This window comes from Poromitra crassiceps, assembly GCF_964638095.1.
Source record: "Poromitra crassiceps genome assembly, chromosome: 3".
NCBI lineage: Eukaryota > Metazoa > Chordata > Actinopteri > Beryciformes > Melamphaidae > Poromitra > Poromitra crassiceps.
In genome coordinates this window covers 69891624-69910437 of record NC_139625.1, presented here as the reverse complement: position 1 = coordinate 69910437, position 18814 = coordinate 69891624, and the positions used below count along the sequence as shown (strand labels likewise).

General features: G+C 47.5%; 1 protein-coding gene across 8 annotated transcripts in view; it reads left to right on the top strand.

The window, feature by feature from the left end:
• Nucleotides 1-18814, top strand: part of numb (NUMB endocytic adaptor protein) — a 107084-nt gene that overhangs the window by 77424 nt on the left and 10846 nt on the right. For 6 of the 8 annotated variants that reach the window (XM_083632802.1, XM_083632801.1, XM_083632806.1 and 3 more), the window contains exons 4-5: nt 13697-13729; nt 14453-14527. In XM_083632802.1, coding sequence (XP_083488928.1) covers nt 13697-13729; nt 14453-14527 — 108 coding nt within the window. The remainder of the gene's footprint in view (nt 1-13696; nt 13730-14452; nt 14528-18814) is intronic. The other 2 variants (XM_083632804.1, XM_083632803.1) reach the window with 1 other exon arrangement.

Sequence of the window (18814 nt, the reverse complement as noted above, 5' to 3'; positions counted from 1 at the left end):
GTCATCTTGTGGCTTGTAGATGTGTTCTTTCATAGCGTTGCTGCTGCTGCCGTGTTTATTCCTGCTCTCAGGGTTCCCACGGGTCCTTGAAATCCCTGAAAGTTTGAGAATTTGAGAAAAAAATTAAGACATTGAAAGTTTTTTAAAATAGACATAGACATGGGTGGTTGAAAGTGCTTGGATTCATATATTTTATGCAAGAATAGAAATAGAAATTATTTTGTTTTTTTAACTTAACGTTAGATGTTCATTGAAAGGTGTTCACACATTCAAGCCTCTCTCTCTCTTTAAAGTCGAACTGAACCCGTTCGGAGCCCAAGTGGCACGTGGGTCGGAGTCTGTTTCAGACTGAAAACATAACTTGTCTGAGATGACAGGTTGAGAGGCGGGTCATAGTAGCATGTAGATGATTTTATTTGAGAATTCTGGGGACTGGATTGGGCTTTGGCCAATCCTGGCGTGTTCCACCCCCAAGTGGGATTCAGCGTGGTGTGGCGCTCTCCTCGGGAAGAGCCTGGTGACGTGAGGTTTAGTGGCTGAGTGGATATATATATACAATATTGTATATGTAAATACAATATTCCTGGAATGCGGGTTTTAACGAGCCAGTTACATTTCTTTGCATTCTTAAGCATTACCGTTTTCTTTATTGTGTATATCAACATACAATTGGCCAAGTTAGTAGTTAGTTTATGGGATAGGAATTCTGCCAGATGACAGGCACTAGGCGCCATTTTCTCCTTCATTTGAAAGAGAAAATTATCCTGAAATGAAGATTTGATTGACAGCTGCCATGTTGTGATATGATTGGGTGAAATGGGGTAGAAATCTGATAGTACTACTAGGTGACGTCAGCAAACTGTAGATTACTGTTATGAATGAAATCTTGAAAAATTAACTTTTGATGTGAAAAGTGTGAAAAACTAAATATATATATATATTTTTTTGGCATACATTATTAAATAGGTGCACTGCATACCCAGGTATTTGAACTAAACTAAAATAAAAGTCATGTTTGGGTTCAGCTCGACTTTAATTGTTGTCTGTGAGCTTCTGTAAAGCCTGCTAGTTCTCATTATAAAAATTCTGTGTTGTAACGGCAATTAACCTTGATCCGTGTTTCAAACTATGCCGTGTTGGGTCCTTGAATTTGAGCGAACTGGGCCTGGAAACTTTGGAAAGTCCTTGAAAAGTCTTTGAATTTGATGTTTCAGAAGGACTGTGGGTGGGGAACCCTGTCCCGCCCAGTTGTCTCTGTACTTAGAGGCCTGAGTGTGGCTGGATCTTGCCGTTTCTCATTGAGGGCCTCCTCCCAGTGTGGCCCTCAGACAACCTCTGTCCGTTGTCTCAGAGCAGATAGGCCGACATGTACTTCCTGTTCCTGCTGCTGTGGATTCCGGCGGAGTTACGCAAAAGAGCAAATTCCAGGGGTGAGGGGTGCGCTGTGGGGCGATTGCTTTCCCATGTTGTCAGTTGCTTGCCAAGGCCCCACCTGGGTCATAAAGTCTTACAGATGAATGTGACTGACACCGTGTGAGTCACCTGGGTCATAAAGTCTTACAGATGAATGTGACTGACACCGTGTGAGTCACCTGGGTCATAAAGTCTTACAGATGAATGTGACTGACACCGTGTGAGTCGGGGTCCAGGCTGAGGTCGCAGGACTGTGTGTGGTGGGACCCTGCATGTATAGAGCAGTGCTTCTCAAACTTTAATATCAAGGACCCGTAATTTAGTCCACATTAGAGCCACAGACCGCCATTTGATGGGATTTTGTCTTTTGGACCCAAATCTGCTGAGAAGAATGTTATTGTCAGATATGATTTTGACCAGAATACCATGACTGCGTATTGACAGAGAGATAACCGTGAAACTACGATCAAAACAGTCATTCTTCTACATTCTCTAATTGTGTTCATGTCTTGTAAATGAAATAGGCCTAATGGTGAAATTGAACATTAGTTTGCCGCGGACCCACTGGAACTCCCTCAAGGATGCCTGGTGGTCCCCGGACCCCACATTGAGAACCACTGGCATAGAGGACCAGTCTGTTCAGGAGGATTAGCGTGTCATCATGTCTGAGTCCCAGCACAAGACTCAATTAGATTACGGTGCTGACAAAAGTCTAACAGTCCCTGCTTTCAATGTCTGCCGAGTGATTTCACTTTCAATTTGAGATGACTCAAGCTAGTTGGAAATTCATTCTTGTTTTCGTAACGTAACATATCCCCTTTGGTGCAGGCTTTATCTAAAGCACCTTACAATTGCATGAGTGTGTATATTTTTAGAATGGCTTTATGAAATTCCAGTGACTCTCTCTCTCACACACACACACACACACACACACACGCACACAGTCTCTCTCTTTCTCTCTCTGTCTCTCTCTCACACACACACACAGTTTCTCTTTCTCGCTCTCCCTGCCTCTTATAAGGCAGAATTAGGGCACACAGAAGTGGAACGTTAGGGCACACACAGCCATATTTTACATACACAGTGGCACAACAAGCGCACTGAGAGGCTAAGCACACAGACACACTTGTACACACTTATAAGACACATAAACATAAGTGGAACACACACACACACACACACACACACACACACACACACACACAGAGGCATGACACACAAACACATAGACACAAATAGAGTGTGCACACAGGCATAATTTAGGGCACACAATTGCACATCAAGCTCACACATACGCTTGCGCACACTAGGGATGGGCTATGGGCATTTCTAGCAAAAACACTAGTCGAAATTTGCTGGGCCAAAGTCGACTTTTCGTCTAAATTTGCTCACCCCCACACCTCCATTTTACAAATTTTACATGGTCTCCCCAGATTCTAAGTATAGTTGAATCGCTTGGTTTGACCAAGTAAAACAAATTTTATATGCATTTTACGCAAGGTCTATGGAAAAATGAATGGCGGATGAAATCCCATGGACAGGGATAGGGGGTGACTTTGGCACTCTTATTGTCATTAGGCAGTCTACATTAGCCGTTCGCATTAGCATAGCGCCTTGATGGCCCAATGGGCTAGAAAGAATATCAGCTTTTCTTAATGCAGTAACGAGCCTTGAAACCTTTTCCTTGTGGCTGAGTGTTGCTGTAATATAGACAGTTTAAGACCATTTCTACTACAATTCTAGTGTTTTTAGAGCTACTGGGTGCTGCTCACTGGTGCTGCTAGTGTCAGAGCTGTTCTGTTCCAGTGTGCGGTGCGCAGCTCCTACGGCAACGTCACATGGACAAACCGTGTCATTCTTAAAGAGACAGGCACGGGTAAAAATTAAAATTATTAAAAAAGAGAAGATTTTCGACTTTCAATAATAAAAGTCGATCTTGATAATAAAAACGATTATTCGAACATTCTAAATTCGTTGCCCATCCCTAGCGCACACAAGTTAAGACAACACAGGCACATACACACAACTAAAAACTAGAGGTCGACCGATTAATCGGCCGGTCGATTAATGATCATGATTATTTATTACGATCATCAATTATTGCACTTGAGTAGTTAAAGTTAACTGAAATGCCTTATTCATAATGTATTTTATAAAATGTAAATAAAATAAAAACATTCAAATGTACAAATCTTTGAACCTGTAATTCCGCTGCACCGGGTTCATTTCCCCCAGGCCCATCGCCTCTGTTGCTTTTAGTTTTTGGGCATTTGTATAAGACACTTATTTTGTAAGAAGTCTATTTGGGTGTTTGTGGGCTGTTATTTTTGAAGTTTCCCATAAGGACCGTGGGAAAATGAGTGAAAATAAGGAAGTAGTATGTTTGGATGTTTGGTTAGAGATGAAAGGAAAATGTTTGAATATTTTATCCTTTCATTGTATACTACCACTTGGATCCAAGCTAATGGAAGAATTTATCCGCTCTTTGGAATTTCAGTGGCTAAACCCAGCCCTACACCAGATCATGCTAAACCCAGCCCTACACCAGAGCATGCTAAACCCAGCCCTACACCAGAGCATGCTAAACCCAGCCCTACACCAGAGCATGCTAAACCCAGCCTTACACCAGAGCATGCTAAACCCAGTCCTACACCAGAGCATGCTAAACCCAGCCCTACACCAGATCATGCTAAACCCAGCCTTACACCAGAGCATGCTAAACCCAGTCCTACACCAGAGCATGCTAAACCCAGCCCTACACCAGATCATGCTAAACCCAGCCTTACACCAGAGCATGCTAAACCCAGCCCTACACCAGAGCATGCTAAACCCAGCCCTACACCAGATCATGCTAAACCCAGCCCTACACCAGAGCATGCTAAACCCAGCCCTACACCAGATCATGCTAAACCCAGCCCTACACCAGATCATGCTAAACCCAGCCCTACACCAGAGCATGCTAAACCCAGCCCTACACCAGAGCATGCTAAACCCAGCCCTACACCAGAGCATGCTAAACCCAGCCCTACACCAGAGCATGCTAAACCCAGCCCTACACCAGAGCATGCTAAACCCAGCCCTACACCAGATCATGCTAAACCCAGCCCTACACCAGATCATGCTAAACCCAGCCCTACACCAGAGCATGCTAAACCCAGCCCTACACCAGATCATGCTAAACCCAGCCCTACACCAGATCATGCTAAACCCAGCCCTACACCAGAGCATGCTAAACCCAGCCCTACACCAGAGCATGCTAAACCCAGCCCTACACCAGAGCATGCTAAACCCAGCCCTACACCAGAGCATGCTAAACCCAGCCCTACACCAGAGCATGCTAAACCCAGCCCTACACCAGAGCATGCTAAACCCAGCCCTACACCAGATCATGCTAAACCCAGCCCTACACCAGAGCATGCTAAACCCAGCCCTACACCAGAGCATGCTAAACCCAGCCCTACACCAGATCATGCTAAACCCAGCCCTACACCAGAGCATGCTAAACCCAGCCCTACACCAGAGCATGCTAAGCCCAGCCCTACACCAGATCATGCTAAACCCAGCCCTACACCAGATCATGCTAAACCCAGCCCTACACCAGATCATGCTAAACCCAGCCCTACACCAGAGCATTGCTAAACCCAGCCCTACACCAGATCATGCTAAGCCCAGCCCTACACCAGATCATGCTAAACCCAGCCCTACACCAGAGCATTGCTAAACCCAGCCCTACACCAGAGCATGCTAAACCCAGCCCTACACCAGATCATGCTAAACCCAGCCCTACACCAGATCATGCTAAACCCAGCCCTACACCAGAGCATGCTAAACCCAGCCCTACACCAGATCATGCTAAACCCAGCCCTACACCAGATCATGCTAAACCCAGCCCTACACCAGAGCATGCTAAACCCAGCCCTACACCAGAGCATGCTAAACCCAGCCCTACACCAGAGCATGCTAAACCCAGCCCTACACCAGAGCATGCTAAACCCAGCCCTACACCAGAGCATGCTAAACCCAGCCCTACACCAGAGCATGCTAAACCCAGCCCTACACCAGATCATGCTAAACCCAGCCCTACACCAGAGCATGCTAAACCCAGCCCTACACCAGAGCATGCTAAACCCAGCCCTACACCAGATCATGCTAAACCCAGCCCTACACCAGAGCATGCTAAACCCAGCCCTACACCAGAGCATGCTAAGCCCAGCCCTACACCAGATCATGCTAAACCCAGCCCTACACCAGATCATGCTAAACCCAGCCCTACACCAGATCATGCTAAACCCAGCCCTACACCAGAGCATTGCTAAACCCAGCCCTACACCAGATCATGCTAAGCCCAGCCCTACACCAGATCATGCTAAACCCAGCCCTACACCAGAGCATTGCTAAACCCAGCCCTACACCAGAGCATGCTAAACCCAGCCCTACACCAGAGCATTGCTAAACCCAGCCCTACACCAGAGCATGCTAAACCCAGCCCTACACCAGAGCATGCTAAGCCCAGCCCTACACCAGATCATGCTAAACCCAGCCCTACACCAGATCATGCTAAACCCAGCCCTACACCAGAGCATTGCTAAACCCAGCCCTACACCAGAGCATGCTAAACCCAGCCCTACATCAGAGCATGCTAAACCCAGTCCTACACCAGAGCATGCTAAACCCAGCCCTACATCAGAGCATGCTAAACCCAGTCCTTCACCAGAGCATGCTAAACCCAGTCCTACATCAGAGCATGCTAAACCCAGCCCTACATCAGAGCATGCTAAACCCAGCCCTACACCAGATCATGCTAAACCCAGCCCTACACCAGATCATGCTAAACCCAGCCCTACACCAGATCATGCTAAACCCAGTCCTACACCAGAGCATGCTAAACCCAGCCCTACACCAGAGCATGCTAAACCCATCCTTACACCAGAGCATGCTAAACCCAGCCCTACCTACACCAGAGCATGCTAAACCCAGCCCTACACCAGAGCATGCTAAACCCATCCTTACACCAGAGCATGCTAAACCCAGCCCTACACCAGAGCATGCTAAACCCAGCCCTACATCAGAGCATTGCTAAACCCAGCCCTACACCAGAGCATGCTAAACCCAGCCCTACACCAGAGCATGCTAAACCCAGTCCTACACCAGAGCATGCTAAACCCAGCCTTACACCAGAGCATGCTAAACCCAGCCTTACACCAGAGCATGCTAAACCCAGCCTTACACCAATGCATGCTAAACCCAGTCCTACACCAGAGCATGCTAAACCCAGCCTTACACCAGAGCATGCTAAACCCAGCCTTACACCAATGCATGCTAAACCCAGCCCTACACCAGAGCATGCTAAACCCAGCCCTACATCAGAGCATTGCTAAACCCAGCCCTACACCAGAGCATGCTAAACCCAGCCCTACACCAGAGCATGCTAAACCCCGCCCCGACCACAATCAATTAACTGTGGAAGCCAATATCGACATTGCAATGAATATATATGATTCATTGTGCAGCCCTACTAGAGCTCATATGCTCATATACACAGAGTCAAAACACACACATACAGACACACAGCTCACAGAAGCACCGTGCACGTACATAAACACAAGGGCAAAATGCACACATACATTACAGACAGCTCAGCGAAGAACCGTGCACTTACGTAAACCCAAGTGCAAAATACACATACAGACACACAGCTCACAGAAGCACCGTGCACGTATGCAAACACAAGTGCAAAACGCACACATACAGGTGCACAGCTCACAGAAGCACCGTGCACGTACATAAACACAAGTGCAAAACACGCACATACAGACACATAGCTCACAGAAGAACTGTGCACGTACATCGTAAACACAAGTGTAAAACACGCACACAGACACATAGCTCACAGAAGAACTGTGCATGTACGTAAACACAAGTGCAAATTACAGACACATAGCTCACAGAAGAACCGTGTACGTATGTAAACACAAGTGCAAAACACGCACTTACAGACACACAGGTCACTGAAGCACCCTGCACGTATGTAAACACAAGTGCAAAACACGCACTTACAGACACACAGGTCACTGAAGCACCCTGCACGTATGTAAACACAAGTGCAAAACACGCACATACAGACACATAGCTCACAGAAGAACTGTGCATGTACGTAAACACAAGTGCAAATTACAGACACATAGCTCACAGAAGCACCCTGCACGTATGTAAACACAAGTGCAAAACACGCACATACAGACACATAGCTCACAGAAGAACCGTGCACGTGCGTCAACACAAGTGCAAAACACATACAGGCACAACATACACACACAGAGGTCACATGGTGTGCACAGAGCCTGAGGCGGTGGGGTCTGATTGAGTTACAGTCGTCGGAACACGGAGCACCAGACGGAGCCCACCTCAAATGCTTCTGCCTCCTGTGACTCCCTGACCTCCTGTGACTCCCTGACCTCCTCGCCCTAACGACCTTTCTTCCTCGTTAGTCTGCTCCCTCCCTCCCCCTGCCTGCCCAGAGGCCTTATCTGTACTCCAGTGCAGGCATGGCTTTATTGATCCCTGTTTATGAGCAGGGTGGGAAATTAACACCAGCCAACAATGAAATCCTCCTCACTTCTGACTGCGGCTGGCGAGTTTGACAACACTGCTGTCCCCGCTACCATGCTGCAGTACTGTTTCTCTTAACAATCTATTTGGACGGTGAGATTGAGATGAAATCATTTGTTGATTTTTGGTATAAAACAACTGCCGTGGTCGGTGAACAAAAACAAATTGTATTCCTGCCGTGTTTATAAGTTACCATCCTCCAGGTAGTCCATTCCGGCTAATGTCAACATGCTTGGCCACGTGATTGTGCTGAACCCTGGCCAGGTACGTGGCAGTTTACCTGCATGCCTGATAGGCTCACCTGACAGGACGTGCCAGAAAACATTCACAGTCAATTGGTACACAGTGTGACTGCCCCCTGGTGACAGTTACCTATATCACAACTAGACTCTCATGCCAGATGAGCCATCTTCCTGGAAACGGATAGACAATTCAATCAGCGAGGCCCTGATATCTCCCAGTTCATCCCCATCGACTGTTGAATAAGCGTGTTGCCAGGCAACAAATACAGACCAACCAACAGTGAACAGAATGTGGGCTAATATTGCTTAGCAACAAACTCATGTTCCAAGAATTAATGGCTGAATCACTGAGAAAACAACATGGCCCCACACACCCATCAACACTGGTCTCTGTCGATGAAGGGAGGCTGTTCTCTGAAAATACACCAATGGCACGGACGCTGTACTACACGACGGTCAGTCATCACATCGCTGTTCTGTTCACATTACACTACACAACGGTCAGTCATCACGTCACTGTTCTGTTCACATTACACTACACAACGGTCAGTCATCACGTCACTGTTCTGTTCACATTACACTACACAACGGTCAGTCATCACGTCACTGTTCTGTTCACATTACACTACACAACGGTCAGTCATCACGTTGCTGTTCTGTTCACATTACACTACACAACGGTCAGTCATCACATCGCTGTTCTGTTCACATTACACTACACGACGGTCAGTCATCACATCGCTGTTCTGTTCACATTACACTACACAACGGTCAGTCATCACGTCACTGTTCTGTTCACATTACACTACACAACGGTCAGTCATCACATCACTGTTCTGTTCACATTACACTACACAACGGTCAGTCATCACGTCACTGTTCTGTTCACATTACACTACACAACGGTCAGTCATCACGTCACTGTTCTGTTCACATTACACTACACGACGGTCAGTCATCACGTCACTGTTCTGTTCACATTACACTACACAACGGTCAGTCATCACATCGCTGTTCTGTTCACATTACACTACACAACGGTCAGTCATCACGTCACTGTTCTGTTCACATTACACTACACAACGGTCAGTCATCACGTCACTGTTCTGTTCACATTACACTACACAACGGTCAGTCATCACGTCACTGTTCTGTTCACATTACACTACACGACGGTCAGTCATCACGTCACTGTTCTGTTCACATTACACTACACAACGGTCAGTCATCACGTTGCTGTTCTGTTCACATTACACTACACAACGGTCAGTCATCACATTGCTGTCTGTTCAGATTGCCTCAGATTGCCTGTAGAGGAGTAATGTCAGCGTTCGTCTAGTTTAAACAGCTATAAAGTGCAGTTATTGCAGAAATAGACTCAATAACAACAATTAAAGTACAGGAGTATGCAACAGCGGAGTTTCTCGGCTTAAATATGTTTTTGCTGTTCTCCCGAGTGGATTTGGGTTTGACTGGATCCAATGCTGATTGGCTGAAGGAGTTGTCTGTCAAGGCAAGTACACCCGCCTAACTTCGGCCCGCTGCAAAAGACTGGGTGAAGGCTTCAGGCCAGACGGGAACGAAATGAAATGTGAGTTCACGTGACCGGCTGGTTTACCAGGCTAAATAGCCTAAACCTGAACTCTCAAAATGTTGACGACGTATCCCTTTAACATCAAAACAGTGCCAGAGTTTATCAGTCCATACCCATCAGACTTCATTTCACTTTTTTCAACCCAAATTAATTGCCACTGAAGTCAGCACTTATTAAAGCTGCTGTAGTCGGCAACTTTGAAGAAATTAGCAAGATCCCCCTGCTCCTGTTCTCCCAGGCAAACTTGATAAATTCCAAACCTTTTTACGCAAAACACAACTTGGCTAGCTCTGCTCTCTAGTTGTTAGTACTTGTTACTGAGATATTCTGTGACAAAAATAATGTTTTCTTTGTCACAGATTAGTTGCCGCAGTTGCAAAGCTATAGCTACAGTACCTAACACTGGTTGTCTGTCTGACCTGAAAGTGGCTACTTCCTGGTGAACAGTTCTTGTGCTGTGAGGAAAACAGCTGGCTTCCTTCCACTTCCTTCCAGTCCCAGTATTCAGTTTGGATGATCGCTTCTGTTTTCTCTCTGCAGTTTGCAGGGAGGTCAGGACTAGACGGAGCTACAGTATGTGTGAGTGATTGGCGAGCAGTAGTACTAGGGACCAGGGTGGGAATTACATGGAGACCATGGCCTCCATTGCCCATGGCCCATGGCCATGGCTCCATTGCCCCTCCCTCTGGTCGTGATGCCCTGAGATCCCTACGGCCACCTTGGCAGTGCCCTACTACCAGCCTGTTACTGTCAGTTGCTTTAAAGCGTCAGTGGTCTCAGTTTAATGTAACCTGCCCTATGCACAGGATGTGTCATTCGCTCATTTTAACACACATTTCAGAAAAATCACTCTTCATGATGTCAATAGAGCAATGGCCTTTGTGCCCTGGCATTGTGGCCTTGTGCCCTAAAACAAAATGCGATACCGAAGGCCAGATGGCCTTGCCTCTAAAATTACAAAATTCCCACCCTGCTAGGGGTACTGTACCAAATTCTGAATGACTCATAGCCGAAAAGGGGCTTGGCTAAAAGGCTAAAAATAAGGTTTCTTAGCCCAGCTATAATTTGCCGTGTAGGCAAACTTCCCACTCCTCTCTACAAGCACTGTGCAAGATATTGATTCTTGGAGCGCCTGTCAGACCAGGGTTTGCCGTCCAGGATAAGCTACTCGTTCTAAAGCAGAGATGATTCTGACATGTGATTGAGATGAATGTTGTAAGACGTTGCACAAAGTAGACCTGTGTGACAGATGTTGCACACTATGGCAGTTAGGCTTATTTTCAGGGAGCGAAATTACTGTCAGCTACCAGCTGGTAGTACGATGGGTTATTTTCGACAGAGACCGGTGTGTCTACTCTAGCAGCCAGTTTGGCAGGTAACTTATTTTCATTCCTTGCCCTGTAAAAATATCTCGGTGGCTGGCAAAGATGTGGGAATAGTCAGTGAGGTTTGTGATTGGCTTGTAGGCTAGGAAGTTGTTTTCCTGTAACTTCAACCATTGTAGGCTTCATCCCTGATTTGTCAAAACCCACAACTATCCTTTCTCCTCAACCAGCTTTCCACCCACTCTCGTTTCATCCCAGTTCACACCTGAATTTGAATACTTGAATATTGTATTTTATTTTTGTTGGTTTTATACGTTTCTTTTGTCTTTTTGAGCAGGTTTTAAATTGTGGTGTCGCTGAGAAAAGCCTCCAAATCCCCCCTCACCTCCTTCTCATTCTAGCTATCTCAACCCCATAGAGATGTCTTCTTATCCGTAACACACTAACACAGTGGCTGTGTCGGCTCTGCCCTCGTCTGCATGTCTGTGGATCACACACACACTCACACTAACAAGTGCTTAGTCATTTTGTGTGAATCCCCAATGCTGGTAACACGTTAAATCATGCATTAACACGGTGCTCTGGGTGCCGTCTCCACCATGGCTGTGTAACAGGAGCGGGGTGGCACTCCTTTTCACAGGCTGTGTGTGTGTGTGTGTGTGTGTGTGTGTGTGTGTGTGTGTGTGTGTGTGTGGCGGGGGGGGGGTGCAGGCAGGGAGGATTAAGGCTAGCTGGGGGTTTCATTGTGGCTTGTTTATGTGATGCGTGGTGGCCTAAACTTGACTCTGGCCGGCCAGCAGCTCAACTCACAGGTCAAACCAGCATCTGTTGGAATGTGTTCATGTCTGCTGTGCTGAACAACCATGGAATGAACATCTTTTTTTTGTTCAAAATTTTTTTCTTCCATTTTCTCCCAAATTGTACTTGGCCCCTCCCCCTGCTGTCCCGCTCATTGCTGCACCCCTTGTCCCGATCTGGGGAGAGTTGTAGACTAGCACATGCTTCCTCTGACACATGTGCAGTCGCCAGCCGCTTCTTTTCACCTGACAGCAAGAAGTTTCATCAGCAGGATGACGTAGCACGTGGGAGGATCATGCTAACAATACCCCCCGCCCTGCCCCGCCCCGCACAGGCGCCCCGACCGGAGGCACTAGTGTAGAGACCAGGACCAACACGCAGACATGGCCAATTGTGCCTGTTTGGAAGCCCGACCAAGCCGGAGGTAACACGGGGGCTCAAACCTGCAACCCTCGTGTTGGTAGTCGCCCAAAATGGGATTTAGGATTATCTGCTCCAGAGACACTCCTGAAGCTCTGTCAGTCTTATCTTCCCTGTCCAGGCAGCATGGTATGATGTCTTAGCTGCAGGACTGCTTGTAGGGTTGTCTTGGTATGATGTCTTAGCTGCAGGACTGCTTGTAGGGTTGTCTTGGTATGATGTCTTAGCTGCAGGACTTCTTGTAGGGTTGTCTTGGTATGATGTCTTAGCTGCAGGACTGCTTGTAGGGTTGTCTTGGTATGATGTCTTGGCTGCAGGACTTCTTGTAGGGTTGTCTTGGTATGATGTCTTCACTGCAGGACTGCTTGTAGCGTTGTCTTGGTATGATGTCTTGGCTGCAGGACTTCTTGTAGGGTTGTCTTGGTATGATGTCTTCACTGCAGGACTTCTTGTAGGGTTGTCTTGGTATGATGTCTTCACTGCAGGACTGCTTGTAGCGTTGTCTTGGTATGATGTCTTGGCTGCAGGACTTCTTGTAGGGTTGTCTTGGTATGATGTCTTCACTGCAGGACTTCTTGTAGGGTTGTCTTGGTATGATGTCTTCACTGCAGGACTGCTTGTAGCGTTGTCTTGGTATGATGTCTTGGCTGCAGGACTTCTTGTAGGGTTGTCTTGGTATGATGTCTTCACTGCAGGACTGCTTGTAGGGTTGTGGTATGATGTCTTAGCTGCAGGACTGCTTGTAGGGTTATCTTGGTATGATGTCTTCACTGCAGGACTGCTTGTAGGGTTGTCTTGGTATGATGTCTTCACTGCAGGACTGCTTGTAGGGTTGTGGTATGATGTCTTAGCTGCAGGACTGCTTGTAGGTTATTTATTCAAATGCTCTTATACTGGTTCCCAATATCAGCAGCTCAGCAGGAAGACATGTTGAGGCATAAGCTTACCACTTCCTGTTGTCTGGGCTCTGCTGAGAAGTGTAACATGGCTCACTGGCTTCCTGTGTGGTGGCACTAACACTGATATACCATAATGACAATAACTAGCATAATATCACCCAGGCCATCACCGTAGAATCATTGGGGCCATGCCGATCCACCGCTCACTCACTCACTCACTCACTCACTGATAACTCCGCTTCACCACCATTAAAAAACAAACAACAAACCAAATCCCTTCCTGTGGGCTCCAGACGATTTGTAGACCTCATCATCGGTAACATTTTCATGCCTTGTTCCTCCCTCCATCTCCCCCACCCCTCTCACCCACCCTCCCTTTACCAATACCACTTCCAGGACAGGAAGTTCTTCAAGGGATTCTTTACAAAAGTAAGTTATGCTTTGTGTGTCCTGAGTGCGTGCCTCTATTATTAGAGTTTTATTTCTGTTTTTTCCTCCCTTCACGTTAACACTTCACTCTTTGATCACGTTTGAAGGCTGGCAGAAACACACAGGGGGGACTCTGTCTGGAGTGAGACAAAATGCCATGATGCATGTGTCTGTGGGATGAGGCACTTTGTGTGTGTGTGTGTGTGTGTGTGTGTGTGTGTGTGTTCGTGTTTGTGTTCGTTCCTTCTCTCCCATCAGCTCCTCTTCCATGAAGCGAGAAGGGAACAATGAGCAGTTTGTGTGAATGAGTGTTGTCTCTTCTTTGTTTGCACACACACACACACACACACACACACACACACACACACACAAATCTTGTTGTTGTTCTAACCAATGGGCCACTATTGTTTGTTTGTGCCTGGCCTATCACACCTCTTCTCATCATGTTTCTTTGATGAAATGCGGGGAATTGCACAACACGCAGAACGCTTGACTTCTCTGTTCTGTCTTCTCTTCTCTCCTTGAAAGTCTCCTTACTGGTGCCTTCTCTTTATTTCCAGGTGGTGTGTGTGTGGTTTGTGTTTGTTTACTGACGTTTTATGTGGATTTTTAGGCATAGGTTTCAAGGAATGGTATGAGGGGATGTGGTCTGCGGGGCATGGAGAGACTGAAAAGTAGTCTTGTTTGTGACTTGCTCCTGTCCCCCTTGTGTTTTGTTGGCAGGCTGGGAAGAAGGCGGTGCGCGCGGTGCTATGGGTGTCAGCGGACGGTCTTCGTGTCGTAGACGACAAAACAAAGGTAATGAGTCCCTTCAGGCAGCTACCACAGGCTCTGAGATACCTTGATCAAAAGCCCAGACGCCTCACAGGAAATGCATGTGGCTGGTTGGGCTCTGACAGAGGAGACACTGGTAGTTAAGACTCTATCATTGTGGTCTAGTGACCTCCAGAAGGTCCTCTTTGGCAATAATATGTACTTACTGCACCTGCAAGAGGAGATAGGAGTTGAGCAAATACTGTTTTAAATCTTAGGTTACAGTGCCCCCTGCTGGAAGGCTTTGGGTACTACATTAGGCATTGCATTTTTAGTTTCTGGGAGCACCTAGGAACCTCTAATAACCACTTTCATACCAATGACAGGGTGGACCCATGTTCAACCCTTCTTTTGTCAACTCACACCAAGTCAGTCAACACTGGGTTGATCCCTGGTCATGACAGTTCAGAGAGGGACACAACCTGGGAGTGATGCATCACTGGGTGGGGCGGACAACACCTCATATTCGGTGGGCAGCTGTTACTGCACAGAGCCAACAGCACAACCATGGCCGTAGACGGCTATGAGGTGACCGTGGTCCGGACCTCTGTAATTATTTCCTAAAACAATATGAGGGATCAGGATGTTTGTAAACAAACGGCTTCAACAGACTTCCGGGGCAACTGCTGTTTTAAACAGCAGTTCAGGGTGAAACCACGCCCTCTTTGAACTCTAACTGCTCCTTCACACTTTAAGTTAGACCCCCATTTAAACTAACAAGTCACCACTTTTACGACTCTATCAGCTTAATTCAGCTTTGATTTATCTTTTGTATTGTTTGAGAAATCACAGTTTATGTTTTAAATCCCCGAAAAAAGCACGTCTCGTCTTTTTCAATTCTCACTGCAGGCTCACAGTCACAATAAAATATGCCCAATTGTGGCTCAATTTACTGATATTTCTCTAGATATAACAAGACAGGCCAACCCTTTTTTTTTTTACAAAGTGCAAAGCGTTATATAAAAACGTTATATAAAAAGGAAAATATTAATATGAATATGAAATATGAAAGAATGAAAATCATGACAGACCCAGGACTCAGACTAAGTTGTGAGCACAGAAAAATACTTTCTTTTTAAACAAACAATAAAAAGTGCTGTGCATTCAGTGCATAAAAGGAAAGGAACATCTTTTAAAATAAATAATATAAAGTGCTGTTCTGCTATAAAATGAAATAAATGCGCAGAGTCCAGACCCAGTCCCAGACCTCTCTCCATTAAACGTAACGTTAACATCCACTAGCTATGAACACAGCCTAACCAACTGTGCAGTCAAGAGTGGGTTGTTCTTGTGTGAGAGCAGTGTAAGACTTACTGGTTTTTATTCATGAAAATGAGCATATCTACGTGCTCAGGGGTGAGTCGTGTGCGTAGCGTGTTCACTGTAAGTCCAGCGGTAGAAAAAACCCTCTCTGATGGGACTGATGTCGCTGGGATGCACAAATATTGCCTGGCTAACTTGTCCAGCCTTGGCTAATCGTGCTGTGCTCGCCTTCCACCAGTCAATGGGGTTTACTTCCCAGAGGAGCAGGGTTGTCCCTAAGGAAGTTTTTGACCTCTGCCTCGGCGGTGTTGGATACACCCGACGAGTACTCTTCTCCAAGCAGTAGTGCCATGGCTGAAGCTGCAGTGCGCCTCCCCCGGGGTGGGGGGGCTGCGGGCGGCGGCGCGCTGTCCTCCTCAGAATCAGAGATCTCTATCCCTCCTCCCTCTCCTCGGTCTTCACCTCGGCTGGCACTGGCAGCGGCAGCAACGATAGTTTGCTGGGAGGACCATGTTCCATCTTCGCCTGGCAATGCATTTGTCGGGTGCTGAGTTTTAACGTGGTATATCATTGCCGAGGTACTAGAGGTGTACTTGAGAATGGCGTCGCAATATTTACATTTGGCATTTTCGATTGTTAGTGTGAAATGCTCCGACACTGGGCTGCGTTTCGCTCTTTTGTTGCTAGCACTAGCAGGGGCGCTCATCTTGCTATTGTTGCTATCTGGTTTGTCAGTCTGTTTGTTTCCTGAATCTCCAGTCCACCGATCATGTGACTACTTCCTCACGTGACCGCTCCTTCTATTGTTTGGGTGAGGTATGCCCTCTGCTGGACTGGTGGAATAACACAGTGTAAGCTCTGGACATTGAGGTGATACATACAACCATGGATCTATGTCACGGGTGTGTGCGTGACTGTGAGAGATTGTTTTCTACTGGGGAGTGGTGCTGGCCCAAACAGCATACACAGGACAAGATGGAAAGTTGGAACAAAGAGTTTTTATTACTAAAATCAAACTAAAAAATTGTGCCTATTTAAAAGAGAGTCCAGCGTCCGTGTGACGTCCAGTGTCTGCTGCAGTCCAGAGCACTTGCGGTGTTTCCCTCTCGTCCGGTTCCCCGTCCTCTCCTGACGCCTCCAGCTGACAAGAGGGTGTAGAACAGAGCAGGCTTTAATGCTTGGTTCCCCAGGGGAATAAGAGTTCTTCACTAGTAGGCTAACTCACTAGTAGGCTACTGTCACTTTGGATGAGCCAAGTTAAATAATTGAAATGTAACCAAATCCACTGCAACCAAGTTCAACCCAGTTCGATGCAACACGTCTATTGCAAGTAAATCACACCAACTAAATAGTTTCACAACACGCCTTAGGGGCTCGTCCTCCTTCAGTGCAGTAGCCTACTATAGTAGTTCCACTGAGGGTTTGTTCTACTGCGTCTGGGGTTTAGGCCTGCAGGCAGACCCGCGTCGTCTGTCTCACGGAGCTGGGCACACAAAGATAAAATAATAAAAATGGAGCGGGACTTAACTGAAGGAGGGGGGAAGCGCACCTCCACCCCTCCGCTTTCACACAGCGCGTCTCCCGCTGTCGCTCTTGTCCCCTCTCTCCCTCGCAGGCGCAGCTCGTACGAGCTGGGATCTCAGCGTTCCCCTGGCTGGTCCCACACGTCCAAGCGGTCTCGTTCCTCCGCCTCTCGGGTCTCAGGTTCTGCTCGACTCGTCCGTGCCCCTCGTGTTCTCCGGCGTCTCTTCTAAGCACAGCTTACACACCCTGCTTCTGCCGCACTCTGACTTCGTTCGTCTGGAGGAGGAATGGCAGCTGAAACAGAAAGAGACTGGGGAGCTCTCACCCCACCTGCGGCTCCCAGCTCATGGGGGAGCGGCTTCCGGGGCCTTCCCCCCCTCTCCCTCTCACCCGTGCATCAGCCACGGTGCGACCTTAGGTACGCGAGGGAGAGGAGGTACCTTGGCCGTCCCAGCCAAAGCCGCCCCCACCAACTCTTACCTAAACCGCAGGCAGGGCTGAATACTGCTCCCCAGCTCCGCCATTCCTCCTCTCGACTTGTTCACGTCAGTCCTCCATATCAGCACGCTTCCAGGCTCCCTCTCTCTGCCTCTGTGGGTCTGTCCGTCTCACACCAGCTCTGCATCTCCTAATGAACAGTCCGGAGCAATTGAGGGAACCGCCCACAGAGCCCGTGCACTAATCACAGCCACTGTGCCCCAGATTAATTAAGAGTCCCGCGAAAAGAGAGAAAACTCCCCTTCCAGACAGTGCCACCCCCAGGTTAACCATCACCCCCACATTTCTACCACACACCAATGCATCACCCTGTGACACCCCCCCCAACTCAAAGCGTTCTAGTCCCTAGAACTAATCTCTGTATCGGAGGGGTCTAACCTGGTGCTCCCTTTGGGAACGTCTGCTTGCATCCATGGGCCCCCCAAAAAAAAATGGCCTACTGACGGCCCTGCGGCCTGTTCCTCTCCCCCTGGCATGCTGCCAGGCCAGTTACTCAACCCAGTAGAAAATCCTTGCCGACAACGCCAAAATTGTCACGGGTGTGTGCGTGACTGTGAGAGATTGTTTTCTACTGGGGAGTGGTGCTGGCCCAAACAGCATACACAGGACAAGATGGAAAGTTGGAACAAAGAGTTTTTATTACTAAAATCAAACTAAAAAATTGTGCCTATTTAAAAGAGAGTCCAGCGTCCGTGTGACGTCCAGTGTCTGCTGCAGTCCAGAGCACTTGCGGTGTTTCCCTCTCGTCCGGTTCCCCGTCCTCTCCTGACGCCTCCAGCTGACAAGAGGGTGTAGAACAGAGCAGGCTTTAATGCTTGGTTCCCCAGGGGAATAAGAGTTCTTCACTAGTAGGCTAACTCACTAGTAGGCTACTGTCACTTTGGATGAGCCAAGTTAAATAATTGAAATGTAACCAAATCCACTGCAACCAAGTTCAACCCAGTTCGATGCAACACGTCTATTGCAAGTAAATCACACCAACTAAAT